At 33.0% G+C, this 13,430-nt stretch overlaps 4 protein-coding genes across 4 annotated transcripts; 1 reads left to right on the top strand and 3 right to left on the bottom strand.

Moving 5' to 3' along the window:
• Positions 1-18: 18 nt before the first annotated feature.
• Positions 19-2,418, bottom strand: LOC108562116 (integrin beta-PS-like). The gene is made up of 6 exons (XM_017920324.1): positions 2,224-2,418; positions 1,768-2,168; positions 1,208-1,715; positions 684-1,146; positions 357-627; positions 19-304 (listed from the first exon to the last, which is right to left on the bottom strand). Exons 1-6 carry the CDS (start codon positions 2,362-2,364, stop codon positions 19-21), a joined length of 2,070 nt encoding a protein of 689 aa, XP_017775813.1. The 5' UTR covers positions 2,365-2,418.
• Positions 2,419-2,661: 243 nt separating this feature from the next.
• LOC108562115 (early endosome antigen 1-like) lies at positions 2,662-9,075 on the bottom strand. The gene is given in 14 exon segments (XM_017920323.1): positions 2,662-2,782; positions 2,840-2,899; positions 2,958-3,063; positions 3,127-3,265; positions 3,329-3,506; positions 3,638-3,751; positions 3,806-4,086; positions 4,143-5,451; positions 5,454-6,722; positions 6,867-7,943; positions 8,003-8,146; positions 8,199-8,597; positions 8,659-8,832; positions 8,884-9,075. Coding segments are annotated over 14 exon segments (5,505 nt in total). The 3' UTR covers positions 2,662-2,719.
• A 224-nt stretch (positions 9,076-9,299) lies between these two features.
• On the bottom strand, positions 9,300-10,161 carry LOC108562122 (U6 snRNA-associated Sm-like protein LSm4). The gene is made up of 5 exons (XM_017920329.1): positions 10,027-10,161; positions 9,926-9,967; positions 9,768-9,866; positions 9,527-9,710; positions 9,300-9,468 (listed from the first exon to the last, which is right to left on the bottom strand). The coding sequence occupies exons 1-5, from the start codon at positions 10,027-10,029 to the stop codon at positions 9,374-9,376; spliced, it is 423 nt and encodes a 140-aa protein (XP_017775818.1). The 5' UTR covers positions 10,030-10,161; the 3' UTR covers positions 9,300-9,373.
• Positions 10,162-10,548: 387 nt separating this feature from the next.
• LOC108562118 (heparin sulfate O-sulfotransferase-like) lies at positions 10,549-12,002 on the top strand. The gene is made up of 4 exons (XM_017920326.1): positions 10,549-10,880; positions 10,940-11,364; positions 11,423-11,520; positions 11,580-12,002. Exons 1-4 carry the CDS (start codon positions 10,784-10,786, stop codon positions 11,929-11,931), a joined length of 972 nt encoding a protein of 323 aa, XP_017775815.1. The 5' UTR covers positions 10,549-10,783; the 3' UTR covers positions 11,932-12,002.
• The last annotated feature ends 1,428 nt before the right edge of the window (positions 12,003-13,430 follow it).

Below are 13,430 nucleotides of genomic sequence, written 5' to 3'. Positions count from 1 at the left end.
AAAAATGGAATACAATAATTATTTAATACGTTGTAAATTTATGTGTATATTACGCATAATATCCAAAGTTTTGCATTTCAGTTTCGATTCTACTTCGATGGAGTATTGTTTATTTTGAAAGTATTTGAAAATCATCAAACACTCGTTGATTTCAATCTTGCATACTTTAACAGTACTAGAATCGACATCAGTTATTTCATCCACTGTTGTTATGTTGTAGTTGCTGCACTGTTGTTCGCACTCATCCTTGTAGATACCAGTATTGAAGACTGTGCATTCGACACATGGTTTAATTTCAGTACACCTTAAAGACGATATTTAATAATTATAAATAAATGCTATAATAACATGCATACCTGGAATCAATGCAATTTGCGCATTCGTTGCAGTAAGTGCCGTAATATCCTTCTTCGCATTGGCATTTGCCGCATTTGCATTGTCCTTTATTGTTGCAAATCTCTTTCTGATACGAGCAGCTTTCTATAGAAACAGGACAGTCGCAAGATTTGCTCGACCAACCGTGGTTGCACTTGCATTTACCGCATTCGCAAATGCCATTTCCACTGCAGTTGTTCTCGCAAGAATTATTATCGCATTCGCAATATCTTCCTTGGTAACCGCTATTGCCTGAAAAATAATTAAAGTTCAATTAAAGTTGTATTTGAAAGAAACTCACATTTTACATTTGCATATGCCGCATTCGCAATACCCTCGACCAGAACAAATTTTATTGTCGCGTTCACAAGCGGTCGAGTTTTTCGATGGCAATTCCGTGTCCAAGCATTCGCATTCTCTTCCAGAGTAGTTTTGGTCGCAATCGCAAGTCGCACAAAAAAGTGCACCGTGTTTGTTGCATTTTTCGCTCTTTTCTTCTCGGCTGCAAAGATCGTCGCATTCGCATGTTACATCAATGTTTACGGTTAATTTTTCACTCGGAGCTCCGGGATTTATGATCAGCATCTTGTTTTTCAAGCAACGCAACGGTTTAATACTTGCTTCAATCTCCAGTTTATTTCCGGTGTGTATGTTCTCGCAAACTCCGTTCGCAGTGTTCGTGCAATTTCCGGATATTTTCAGAATCTTGAATTCTACTTCGCCACCTTCATTTCCTTGGATCTTCTTAAAATCTTTATTTGCCGTTAGTGTCTAGAAAGTTAAAGAGAACTATATTAGTTACTGATTGTCTGTTGAGTTGAGACTATGGTACCTTGCAGAAATCAGCAACCATTTGGCTGATTTTCGAATCTTCCCTTAAACTATCTACTTGCGAATTCGGTATAAAATTTTTGATTTCTTCATAGTGCTCCGAGAAATTAGCGACCGTGAAGAAAATGTTTATATCTTTGTCCAAGGCAACTTTGCCGATTTGCGATACAGAAGGATAATCATATTTGGAATATTCGGTGTATTCGTGATTAGTCATGTGGCATTGGGCATCGTTCGGTTCGACCACACCCGCTAATTTACCATCCCCTGCAATGTGGAAACTCTCGTCGCTGGAATATATGATCAGATGCCTCGCTGAATCTCTCCAACCAATTTCTTCCTTGCAAACCATGGCCTGCATCAAAGCGTCGAATCCACCCTCCGGATTATCTATATTGCCAGATTTCAACGTTTTACTTAACTCCTCAACGAAATCGTCTCCATCACTCAAAGTCATGTGGTTTATAAAACTGTATGGTCTGTTACATCCTTCGCACGCTTTTATCAATCTAGAAAAACACATTAAATATTTAAACAGCGAAATTTACGATTTTTTATTACTTATTGGGTTCTGTACTGGAATACGGTAAGGTCACTTTATCCACAAAAGAACCAAAACCTATTTTGAAATCAGACGTTAAATCTTTCATCAAAGCAATTAACTCGTCCCCTAGAGCTGCAAGTCGTTCAATATGCTTGGCCATCGACGCCGACTGATCGATCATGTAATACAAGTCTATTGGGAAATTATTCGCTCGAACATATTCAAATTTAAACTTGTATTCTTCGCCAACTCTTAATTTAAGGGAAATGTTTTGAGGTTTTATCTGCACCTGTTCAACATTGACTTCATATTGCAGAGGCTTATCACTGAGGATTTTTACATGCGATTTAGGATTAATCAAATCCTTTTCAGGGCAATCATCGGAATTTTCTTTTTCTATACATCGCCTTTCATCGAACTGAAAGTAGATTCTAATAAGATTATTTCATTATTTCTCAGTTATATCATAATACCGCTTTATCTGTCGACGCGCACCACACACACATAAATTCACTTAAACATTCGGCACAATTACTTTTGGTACTGCAAATATCTGATGCACTGCTAAATTGCAGGCACAAGAAAATAGCACATGCAATTATGTACTTGTACATTTTACTAATCGTATATGCTTCTATAGATCGAGTTTCATTGCGAACACGTATACATATTGATTCATACTGATAAGGAAGTTTATATCAAACATGGTTCACTTTGAGTGAGTGTATAATAAGCAATCTTAATAACGCGGTTGTTCCAGGAAAGATAAGAATGTGATTTGTTATGACTGAACAGGTATTTCCACACAAGAGTAAATATTTATGTATATTTTAAATGTGATACGTTAAGTAAAAAAAATATTAATTGCATTTAAAATATCTTTATTTAATTGTTAACCAAATACGCAAAAATTGAAAGACATTTTACACATTCCACACATTTTATTTTAATACGCACACAGTTGTAATGTTAGTTCTTTGAAATACGCCTTGGTGCAGATTGAAGTACCGAGGATCTCTCTCTAGAACGATCCTAAAATTTAAATAATTTAAAGAATAAACTGCAAAACCGCTTCAAAATATAAATTACCCTTTCAGATGGTCTTCGTCGAGACGTCGTTCTGTCTTTATGCATACACGAACAAGTTTGCTGAAATTGTAATTTTTGAAAAATTATTTGTGTTACCCATAAATCAATGTCCACTTACATCATGATTACTTAATATACTGCTTAATTGCCTACTTTTATCCCTTTCTTGCTGCAAATTCATTTCTAGCAATTTACTTTTAGACTGCTCTTCTTCTAATGCATTCCTGAAAAAATAGAAGAATTTTTAATAATTTCATGCATTTTTAGAATTCAAAAACTATCATCACATAAAACATGATACAGCTTTCGATTTCTTTTTGACTTGTTCCTCTAGTCCTTTGTTTGTTTGTTTTTCCAAATCCAAAGTGCTCCTCAAATCCTCCAATCGTTGTCTCTCAAGAGCCACTTCCAATTGAAGTTTAGCAACTATAGAATAGAAAATACGTTATTATTTATGACGCAGCATGTGTCATGGATATATTTATATACCTTGACTTTGAGCAACCTTTTGCCGCCTTTTATAGTCAGTGTCAGCTACACTCGGCATATTTCTGTAAGATTCTGTAATTTCCGTTCTTTGGATACTGGATCTATTTTTATCGATAATTTTAGATGTGGCATCGCAAACTTTTGTATGCATAAACTGTAGATCATCAAAGGACAAGGACTGCAAAGCAAATATGGCAAGAACGCGTTAGAAATACAGACTATCTCAAAATACGGACTCAAACGATATAAACAAAATATAGTGCGGCAATTTCATTTTTCTAAAACTAAGAACATACAACCAGTACGAACCTCTATGCCATCGTTAAGAATTTTCTTCAGCAGTTTACGGAACCTATCGTCTCCGCAATCGCACGGTTCGATTTCCAATTTTTGTACACTTTTTGATAATGTTGCCATTTTTTTCTACAATGGAATATTAAATATTTATTGCGTATTTATGATTCAGAAGATACTTACATCATCTTTGTCATCCAATTTAGATTGGAGAGCATCGAGCATTAATTTACTTTGTCTCGACTGTCGTTTTAGTTCATCATTTTCTCTTTCTAGATCTTGATTCCCCCTACTCAAAATTTCTTCATGAGATGCTTGTAACTTCTGGATTCCGTCGTTATATTTATTGTGCAAATTCTTCACGTCCCTATCATATTGTGCTTTCAATGATTTTATTGTTTCTAAGCTATCTTGTTTTTGTTTTTCTAATTCTGTTTCCAATTTCTTTAGTTGAGACTCGCAATCTAAATATAAAAATTATTTTAAAATAATATCAACTCGTGTTTTATTGATAAGTTACCTTTAGTTTTTAGTAATCTATCTTCCAGTTCCTTTATTTTCGATCTTAGTTGTGCATTTTCTGGATCTTTGTCATCTTTTCCTTTATCTTTCTTTTCGTCTCGCCCCATATCACCTAGTTGGTTTTCCAATTGCTGTATCATATCCAATAGTTCTTGTTTTTCTCTCGTATCATGATCATCTGGTATTCCACCCTGTTGTAGTACCTTTTTCAATCTATCAATTTCCTTTGCCTGGTCGTCCAATTGCTGTTTTGCTGCATTATCACCAGTTGAATGTACTAACTGTTTCATTTTTTCTAATTCTTTCTTTAAATCGTCAATTTCAGCATATGCTGTTTGCAACTGATTTACCATTTGTTGATCACTTCCACTACTTGCAATTACCTTGTTCAATCTTTCTATTTCTTTTTTCAAATCACTACTATCGTCGCTTAGACCACCTTTAGCAGCATCTGGTTTTGTTGTTAAATCGGGACTAGCTTTTTGCAACCTTTCAATTTCCTTTTTGAGATCATCATTTTCTTTATTAGCTTGTTTCAATTGGTTTGTCACATCTTCTTTATCTTTGGTATCTGGTTCACCGCCTGATTTTTTCTTAAGTTCTTCAAGTTGTTTCTTTAAATTATCATTTTCTTGTTGAACTGCCTCTGGAACATTACCGCCTCCTTGTGCAGCGCTCATTTTCTTTTTCATGTCATCGAGTTCTTTCTTTAACGCATCGACTTCCTTTGATGAACCTTGAGCATCACCTTTTAGCTGATTCTTTAGTGATTCAAGTTCCTTCTTTAATTCATCATTTTCTTTTAATGTTGCATCCGGGACGCCCGCACCTTTTTGTTTATTAGCTTCTTCTAATTGTTTTTTCAATTCATTATTTTCTTTTAAGAAAGCATCTTGTCCTCCATCCTTCAATTTCTGTTTTAATGAATCCAGTTCATTTTTCAAATCAGTATTTTCTTTTGCAAATACGTTCGAAGTATCTCCACCTTTTATTGAATTTTTGAGATTCTCTAGTTCTTTTTTCAAATCAGCATTTTCTTTTGCAAATACGTTCGAAGTATCTCCACCTTTTATTGAATTTTTGAGATTCTCTAGTTCTTTTTTCAAATCAGCATTTTCTTTTGCAAATACGTTCGAAGTATCTCCACCTTTTATTGAATTTTTGAGATCCTCTAGTTCTTTTTTCAAATCAGCATTTTCTTTTGCAAATACGTTCGAAGTATCTCCACCTTTTATTGAATTTTTGAGATTCTCTAGTTCTTTTTTCAAATCAGCATTTTCTTTTGCAAATACGTTCGAACATCTCCTCCTTTTATTGAATTTTTGAGATTCTCTAGTTCTTTTCTCAAATCCTCATTTTCTTTTAATGTTGCATCTTGTAAACCACCCTCCTTTAACTTTTTCTTTAACAATTCATTTTCTTCATTTAATTTTTCGTTCTCTTTGAAAGTCGAATCTTGTGCACCATCAGTTCCTTTTGTTGAGGTGATATCATGACCACCCTCTTTTAATTTCTTCTTGAGCATTTCCATTTCATTTTTTAGGTCATTGTTTTCTTTTAATGTAGATTCGTTAGCACCGTCTTTCAACTTATTTTTTAATTCATTCAATTCCTTTGTCAACTTTTCATTATCTGCTGCTAATTCTGGTTGATCTTTCTTTGAAAGAATTTTGGCATCTTCGAGTTGTCTTTCCAACTCTTTTAATTTATCTCTGCATTTAGTATTTTCGTTTATTAAATCTACATTATCTCCGGTCATTGATTTTTTCATGGCGTCAATCTGTTTCTTCAAATCTGCATTTTCATTCACAATTTTATTTGAATCTCCCCCAATAGTGGGATCAATTGTTTTCCTATTAATTTTTGAATCATCCAGCTGTTTCTCAAGTTCCTTAATTTTATTGGTCAATGCTGAATCAGCATCTTTAGTTAGCTCGTCAATATGTTTCTTTAAATCTAAGTTTTCCTTTGTTAATTGATCTATTTTTTCCCTAGCTAATTTTAATTCATTTGCAAGATCTTGTATTTGATCTTTGGCAACCGTTTGTATTTCACCGGAATGTTTACGTAAAGCTTTATTTTCGGCTGTCATTCTCTCACATTCTTTTAATGCATTTTGCGCCTGGGAAAGTTGTTTTTCTAAGTCTTTCATTCGGTTAATTAAAGAGGTATCGTCTGTATTACCTATTACGCCACTCAGTTGTTTTGTGTCCAATACGTCAGCCGCTTTGTGCACTGCTAATTTTGATTTTTTAAGCATACTCTTTAGTTTTTCATTGTCATTATACTCTTGCATTTTATCAACGATATCTTGCAATTTCTTATTTTCTTCTTGCAGTGATTGTAATTGTTGCGCCATTTCAGAATCTTTGTCAGCTAGTTGTTTCTCAAGTTCGGCTAGTTGTTTTTCAAGTTCGGCGATTCTATTGTTGAGATCAGTAGTTTCATTAGAAACTTCATCAATTGTATTTCTTAATTGACTCTGCATTGTATCAAGCTGCTGTTCTGATTGTGCTATTAGTTCGTTCTTTTTATCAAGTTCGTCTCGTAGGTCACCCATTGCCTTTTTCGTCAATTCCTAAAATGATTGTATCAAAAATGTATTCGGTTTACCATATACAATCACTGATAAATTCATTAAAATACTTACCACTTGTTAATTTGGTCTTTAAGAAAAAATAAAATTGCCACACTAATATAGTAACGAATATGCATTTTGTACCTGCTCTTTTTCCTGACCTTTGGATAAACGGTCCACGTGAGATACAAGTCTATTGATTTCCTCTTCTTGATCAGCAATAACACATTCACAATCTCGAACTTTGCGCAAGTAAGCATCTCTCTCATCATTCATAGCTTGGGCTTCGTCGAGTTGTCGTTTTAGATTATTATAATCTGAAAGCATTGCTTCTAATTCAGCGCATCGATCTTTCAATTGATCGCGCTCATTTTGAAGTGCCTCAATTGATTTGGACTTATTCTCTAGCTCTTTCAGTTCATCATCCATTGAACCAAGTTCATCCAATTTTACCTTCATTCTGTCACGTTCAATTCGTAAAACATCGGCCTCCTGAGCCCGAAGTCTTAATGCTTCTAATTCAGCTTCGCTGATGTCTACTCCGCATTTGCCTTCCATTTCGGCTAATAGTCTTTCTAATTCATCGACTCGAGCAGCTTTTCTTTTCAATTCTAATAACTCGTCTTCCATACCTTTCATACGACTTAGTCTTTTATGAAGGCTTTCACGTTCTTCCAAAACATCATCTAACATTTTCGATTTCTTTTTAAAGCTTTCTACTTCGTCGCTTAATCCTTCATACCCTTGTAATTCGGTTTCTAAACGCGTAACACTCTCTTGTAGACGGTCTCTTTCTTTAGTTACTTCCTTCAATTTATCAACCTTCTCATTTAGAATAGCTACTTGTTCTTTGTAATATTGCTTCATGTCCGCTTCGTCGTGATCATCAACTACGCTCGGATCTCTAAGATTTTCAACCTCACAGTCAATGCATGCAATAGCAGAGTGATGTTCTTTAAGTCTATCAATACTCTTAGCCTCTTCCTTTTTATCAGGACTGAACTCTGGATTCAATTGATTTTTCAAATCATCATTTTCCGCTTTTAATATTTTATTTTGTTCCTTAATATTCTGAAGCTTACTGCATGTCTTTTTAACAACATCAAGTTCTCTCTTCATTATTTCAAATTCGTCCACTTTTCCACTGCTCTTTAATCTTTCGACTTCATTTTCCATTTCTTTAATTTCATCTTCACATGATTCTCTCTTTTCTAAACTTTCCTAATTTGACAATACATTAATGATTAGTGATATTTTTACAAAAAAATGTATTTATATACCTTTAATTTTAGAATTTCTTCTTCAGATTCTCTTAATTTCTGTTGAAGATCATCCCTTTCTTGCATGATGTTTTTGATAGATTCAAGCTGCTCAATAGCGCGCCGAGCCAGTTCTTTATGCTTGTCGCATTCTCGAATTGTATCCTACGTTCATTTTTGTTTAGACTTTAATTTGCAAAATGTTGACACCATTTACCTCCAATTTTTTGTGTAAAGTTGCAACATCATCTTCTACAACCTCGGATCCACCAGAAATTTGGGACCCTGCTGATGCTTTTGCAGAACCTTCAGATTCTGCTTTAGAAGATGTTCCAGATTCTTTTTCAGAACCTTCGGCTTCTGCTTTAGACGATGTTGCAGATCCCTCGGATCCCACTTTGGCCGATGTTGCAGAACCCTCGGATCCCACTTTGGCTGATGTTGCAGAACCCTCGGATCCCACTTTGGCCGATGTTTCAGAACCGACAGATCCCACTTTGGACGATGTTGCAGACGCAGCCGTCAATTTTGATGAAACTGCGGATGGCGTTTCAGAAACAACACTATTTTCATCGCCATCTCTTGCATGGTCACCTGATCCGTATACTTGACTTTTCTGCGAAGATAAATATAAATGTATATTCATTAATGATGATAAATCTGATTTTAATGCATACCAATTTATTCAATTTCGCTCGTTGATCGGGCGTAAGATCTAAATCGTCGTAACATTTTAAAAGTTTCTCGAGTTTATCTATTTGGTCACCAAGTTTCTTGATATCGGCATTTTTGTTTGCGAGCAGCGTATCAATAAGTACTTCAATTGGAACATATTTACCTAATTGCAGTTGCTAAAATATTTTTCTTTAATTGAATATCATTTTTGTATACTGGTTATATACTTTCGGTGATTCTGCATTCATCAAATCTAAAATATATTCTTTTTGTTCCTGCTCATTGTTAGACCAAGCTCTCGCATCTGTGGCAGACCTATACTCTTTTATTCTAGCTTCAGATCTCTTTTTCGTTGGAAGCTCTGTTGGGTCTCCCAAATTTTTGAAAAGTCTTGTTTTATCATTGATAAAAGTAGCCATCTTCAGCTATTTGCATTCATTAAAAGCACTTGAATTTCACTTAAGGCTGTGGTGCCATTGAGGTAATTGCAGGGAATGTGATAATGTGTAGGTATTGCACAGGGAAAATAAACAACTATTGACAGTTCAAAGTTATTTTTCTAATAAAAAAAATATAAACACAAGGCCAACTTTTCTATATATTTACTTATATTATTAAATCAATATAATTATAAATAGTCTGCACATATTATAAAATGAAAAACAATTCTTTAAATCTTTTTGAAAATAAAAAATAATTATTAAATGATATAACTTGCTACTTTGATTTGTTCTTGTTAAATAGTGTTCCTCTACCACCTTGATTTCCACTTTTGTTTCCTGGTCCACCTCCACCACGGCCACCAAAATTACCTATAAATTACAAAATTAAGTTAATTACTGCTGTATATAAGCAAAAACATGTAATTACCTCTTGCTGCAGGTCTGTTCCTTTGGCTTTGTCCTCCTCCTCTTCCACCTTTGTTATCTCTACCTCTATTTTTCATTGAAGTTTCTTCCTTCACCATATCAATAACTTCATCTGGAATTCTAAGGTACTTAATGGTACTTCCACGAATATAACATTCTGGCATCCTCCAAAATTTGTCACCATCCTACAATACAAAAACACATTTATACCCAGATATATACATTTCTTGACTATACATTACCCTAGATGTACAGATAACTTCTCTCAAGTTGATATTCATCCAATTATCACAACTAACTAAATGACCATTGTATGTCTCTCCATTTTTTAATTCAACCAACTAAAATTGATGTATAAAACACTTATTTTTTCTTATTAATGTAAATTATTTATAATTACCATAGGATGATTCTGCGCTGTTCTTAACAAAGATAAGGGCAACTGTAATTAAAAAACGATAAATATTGGGTTCTAAATAAATACAAATAAACTTTTCTTACCATTTTAACCAATGTTTAAAACTATAACCTATAAAGAAATGATCGGTAGAAATATTTTATAAATACTGAAGATATAGGCAACTGTAGACAATCTTAAGAAAGATTTCTATTGGTCTGACATCTATATAGTTTTAGATGGATATGAGACAGGGAATCACGGAGTAGTAATGTACTATGTTCTGTTAATCTGGTGGCGCCTCTATCGTTCTATCGTAAAAGTTTTATTCAAAGCAAAGTACATTAAGTACTGTAATTAAACATGGAACTTTTACTTAATTAAGTAAAAAGTCTACTTTATAAAAATATAAATATTGGACAGTTATTATAAACTTAATCTGTTTGCATATTTATATAGACAACCAAACTTACTTTGTATTGTAATTCAAATAGGGATTGTTTATCAACAACAAGATAATCTTTATTAATAAAACGCAATTAATTTATGAGAAAGTATTTGTTTATGTAATAATTGAATTGTAAATAGGCAACTAAGTTAGTAGGTGTGTAATCAGTAGTATATCACAATATACTACCTGCACTTCATTTAGTTACACCTTAAAACAATCACAGTTGGAATTGGTTGGAATGATTTGAAAAGTAAATAATAAAAAAATAAATAACTGGTGAGTGGTCATGTAATTATTATGCACGCATCATCTGCTCATTGATATTACATTATAATAATGAATTGAGTTCTTACTGGATTGTCCAAACATTGTTTTGTTGTATTGTGTTATTAATATCTGCACAATTAGTGATGAGAGATTTTAGGCTAGGATGGCTATGTATATTTGTTATTTTGGTGCTTATATCAATGTATATACACAACTTATCAAGGAAAATAGATGAATTAGGTAAGTACTTGTGTTTACTACTTTTATTAATGAATATAGAATTAATGTATTTTTTTTAGTGTTGAAGTCCAATGAGAAGCTACAATCTCCCAAAACTGATATTAGCATTAATGATGATGTAGTTGTTGTTTACAATAGGGTGCCCAAAACTGGATCCACCAGTTTTGTGGGAGTAGCCTATGATTTATGCAAGAAAAACAAATTCCGAGTGCTTCATGTTAATATATCTTCCAATAATCATGTACTTTCCTTACCTAATCAAATAAAATTAGCAGAGAATATAACAAGTTGGTCCAAAATGAAGCCGGCTTTGTATCATGGACATTTTGCATTCCTAGATTTCTCAAAGTTTGGCTACAAACAACCACTGTATATCAATATTATAAGAAAACCTTTGGATCGATTAGTATCATATTACTATTTTCTAAGATATGGTGACAACTATCGTCCCTATTTATCCAGAAGGAAACATGGTGACACAATGGTATTTGATTATATTTACAACTCTTAAATATTTTTATTCTCATTTTTTTTCGCTTTAGACATTTGATGAATGTGTCAGCAAGGAACAGCCTGATTGCAATCCAAATAACATGTGGCTACAGATACCATTTTTCTGTGGTCATGCAGCTAACTGTTGGTAAGTTACAGTGCATGCATAGTATATGAATAACCATATCTTTTTCTTTTCAATGTTAGGAAACCAGGAAACAAATGGGCGCTTGCGGAAGCCAAGAAGAATTTAATAAACAATTATTTACTGGTGGGCGTCACCGAGGAATTGGATGATTTTATTTATTTGCTCGAAGAAACTATACCAAGAATATTTCACGGTGCTAAAGATTACTTTCTGAACAGTAACAATTCGCATCTGCGTCGTACCGTTCAAAAGTTGAATCCTTCGGAGGAGACCGTCAAGAAGATTCAAAATCACGAAGTTTGGAAGATGGAAAATGATTTGTACCAATTTACGTTGGAACAATTTCACTTCGTCAAGAAGCACGCAGACAAAATGCAGAGATTTATGTACGAGAAAGTGAGACCTAAGTAAAGCTGCCATGTATTTCGATTTATAATAAATTATTAACTGTTTTATTTAATTATATCTTATGAAATTTTATTTTCCACTCTTTTATATATGTATCATAATACTTATAATTATTTTTATATTAAATATATATGCAATAATACTTTTCTTTTAATTTATTAAATATCAAAAACAAAAACCATACATCTATTACACGAGTTCAAGAACAATTTTAATTTTGTAAAAATGCAATTAATAAATGCATACTATTTTTATTGGATTGTTGGCAATTTGTTTACTTTTTGTTTTATAGCCTAAATGTAGGATATACATATTTAGTTTAATGCGAAATAGTTTGTTTAGACAATTAGACAAAAATGATGTTTGAAACTGTTTCCTATTTTCTCAATCCATGATATTAATTGATTTGTGCTCAATTGAATGACGTGAAATTATTTACATCTATTTGGTACAAGAATATCTTTTTAAGACGGCGTATTTAGAATGGAACGCATCAATTTACTAAATAAGTATGGTTTTACGTAATAATACGTATCAATTTTAGTATTTGGTGGAGTCGCGGGGTAATTAATTACACGCGTTCTCGACATGTCAAAATGAATATAAATGAAGTTGGTTCTACGGAAGGTGCGTTGAGTGGAAAATTGTTGCGTCAATTAGCTGACGGCGGTAATATTTAAATGGGGGTACAGGGAATGTGAAGCGAACGAACGAGCAAGCAAGAAAAACGAGCCCGTTGATGCATAATTGAGTCTAAGAAAAAGCTACGAAACTTTCCAGAAGGTATCAATATAATAAGTCTTATAAAAAATTTAAATATCGCCTCGCATGGGAACTATTCCTATAATATTGAACGTTCTGTAATAATAAGCTGTTAGGATATATACTTTATCCCATTTTTAAATATTCACAGCTATATGACACACTTTGTAAATGTACGTGTCGCGCCCTAATGTATTCATGCTGGATGAAATAATTGTTCGATAAAATCTGGTTAAATTTTAATGAAAATGATAGACTTGCCACGTTGTTGAACTTTATTTTAATTACAATCGAACATCATAATTTACGGTTATACAGTGTTCGACATGGAATTAGAATATTTTAACAGAAAATAAAAGAGATCCACTAGTTGATAATATATTCCTACTATACGAATGGAGTTAGCAACTAAATTACGTCTTTTTTATATTATTTTATTAGGAACTTTGTATTATATAAGAATTGTATGCTATTCACACCACCTGCACTTAGTTAATTTACAACATATCTTGATTGTTATCTGAAATTATGTATCTTACTGAATTAAGAATTTAAGTGAATTAATTTAGTTTTCTGTGGATATATCAGCTCTTTTTAAGGTAATATAGTAAATTTGTTATCCAACATATAATTAAACAATGAATTATGTAATTTTAAACTTTAAATTGAACTAATAATATGAGATGATGCGTACTTAGAATGTAAGGATTCAAGAATTAATATGTTATTGAGAATTATTG

The sequence above is a fragment of the Nicrophorus vespilloides genome, unplaced genomic scaffold (genome assembly GCF_001412225.1).
Source record: "Nicrophorus vespilloides isolate i.1.1-1 unplaced genomic scaffold, Nicve_v1.0, whole genome shotgun sequence".
NCBI lineage: Eukaryota > Metazoa > Arthropoda > Insecta > Coleoptera > Silphidae > Nicrophorus > Nicrophorus vespilloides.
The sequence above is the reverse complement of the archived record's forward strand: the minus strand, read 5'-3'. Positions and strand labels throughout refer to the sequence as shown.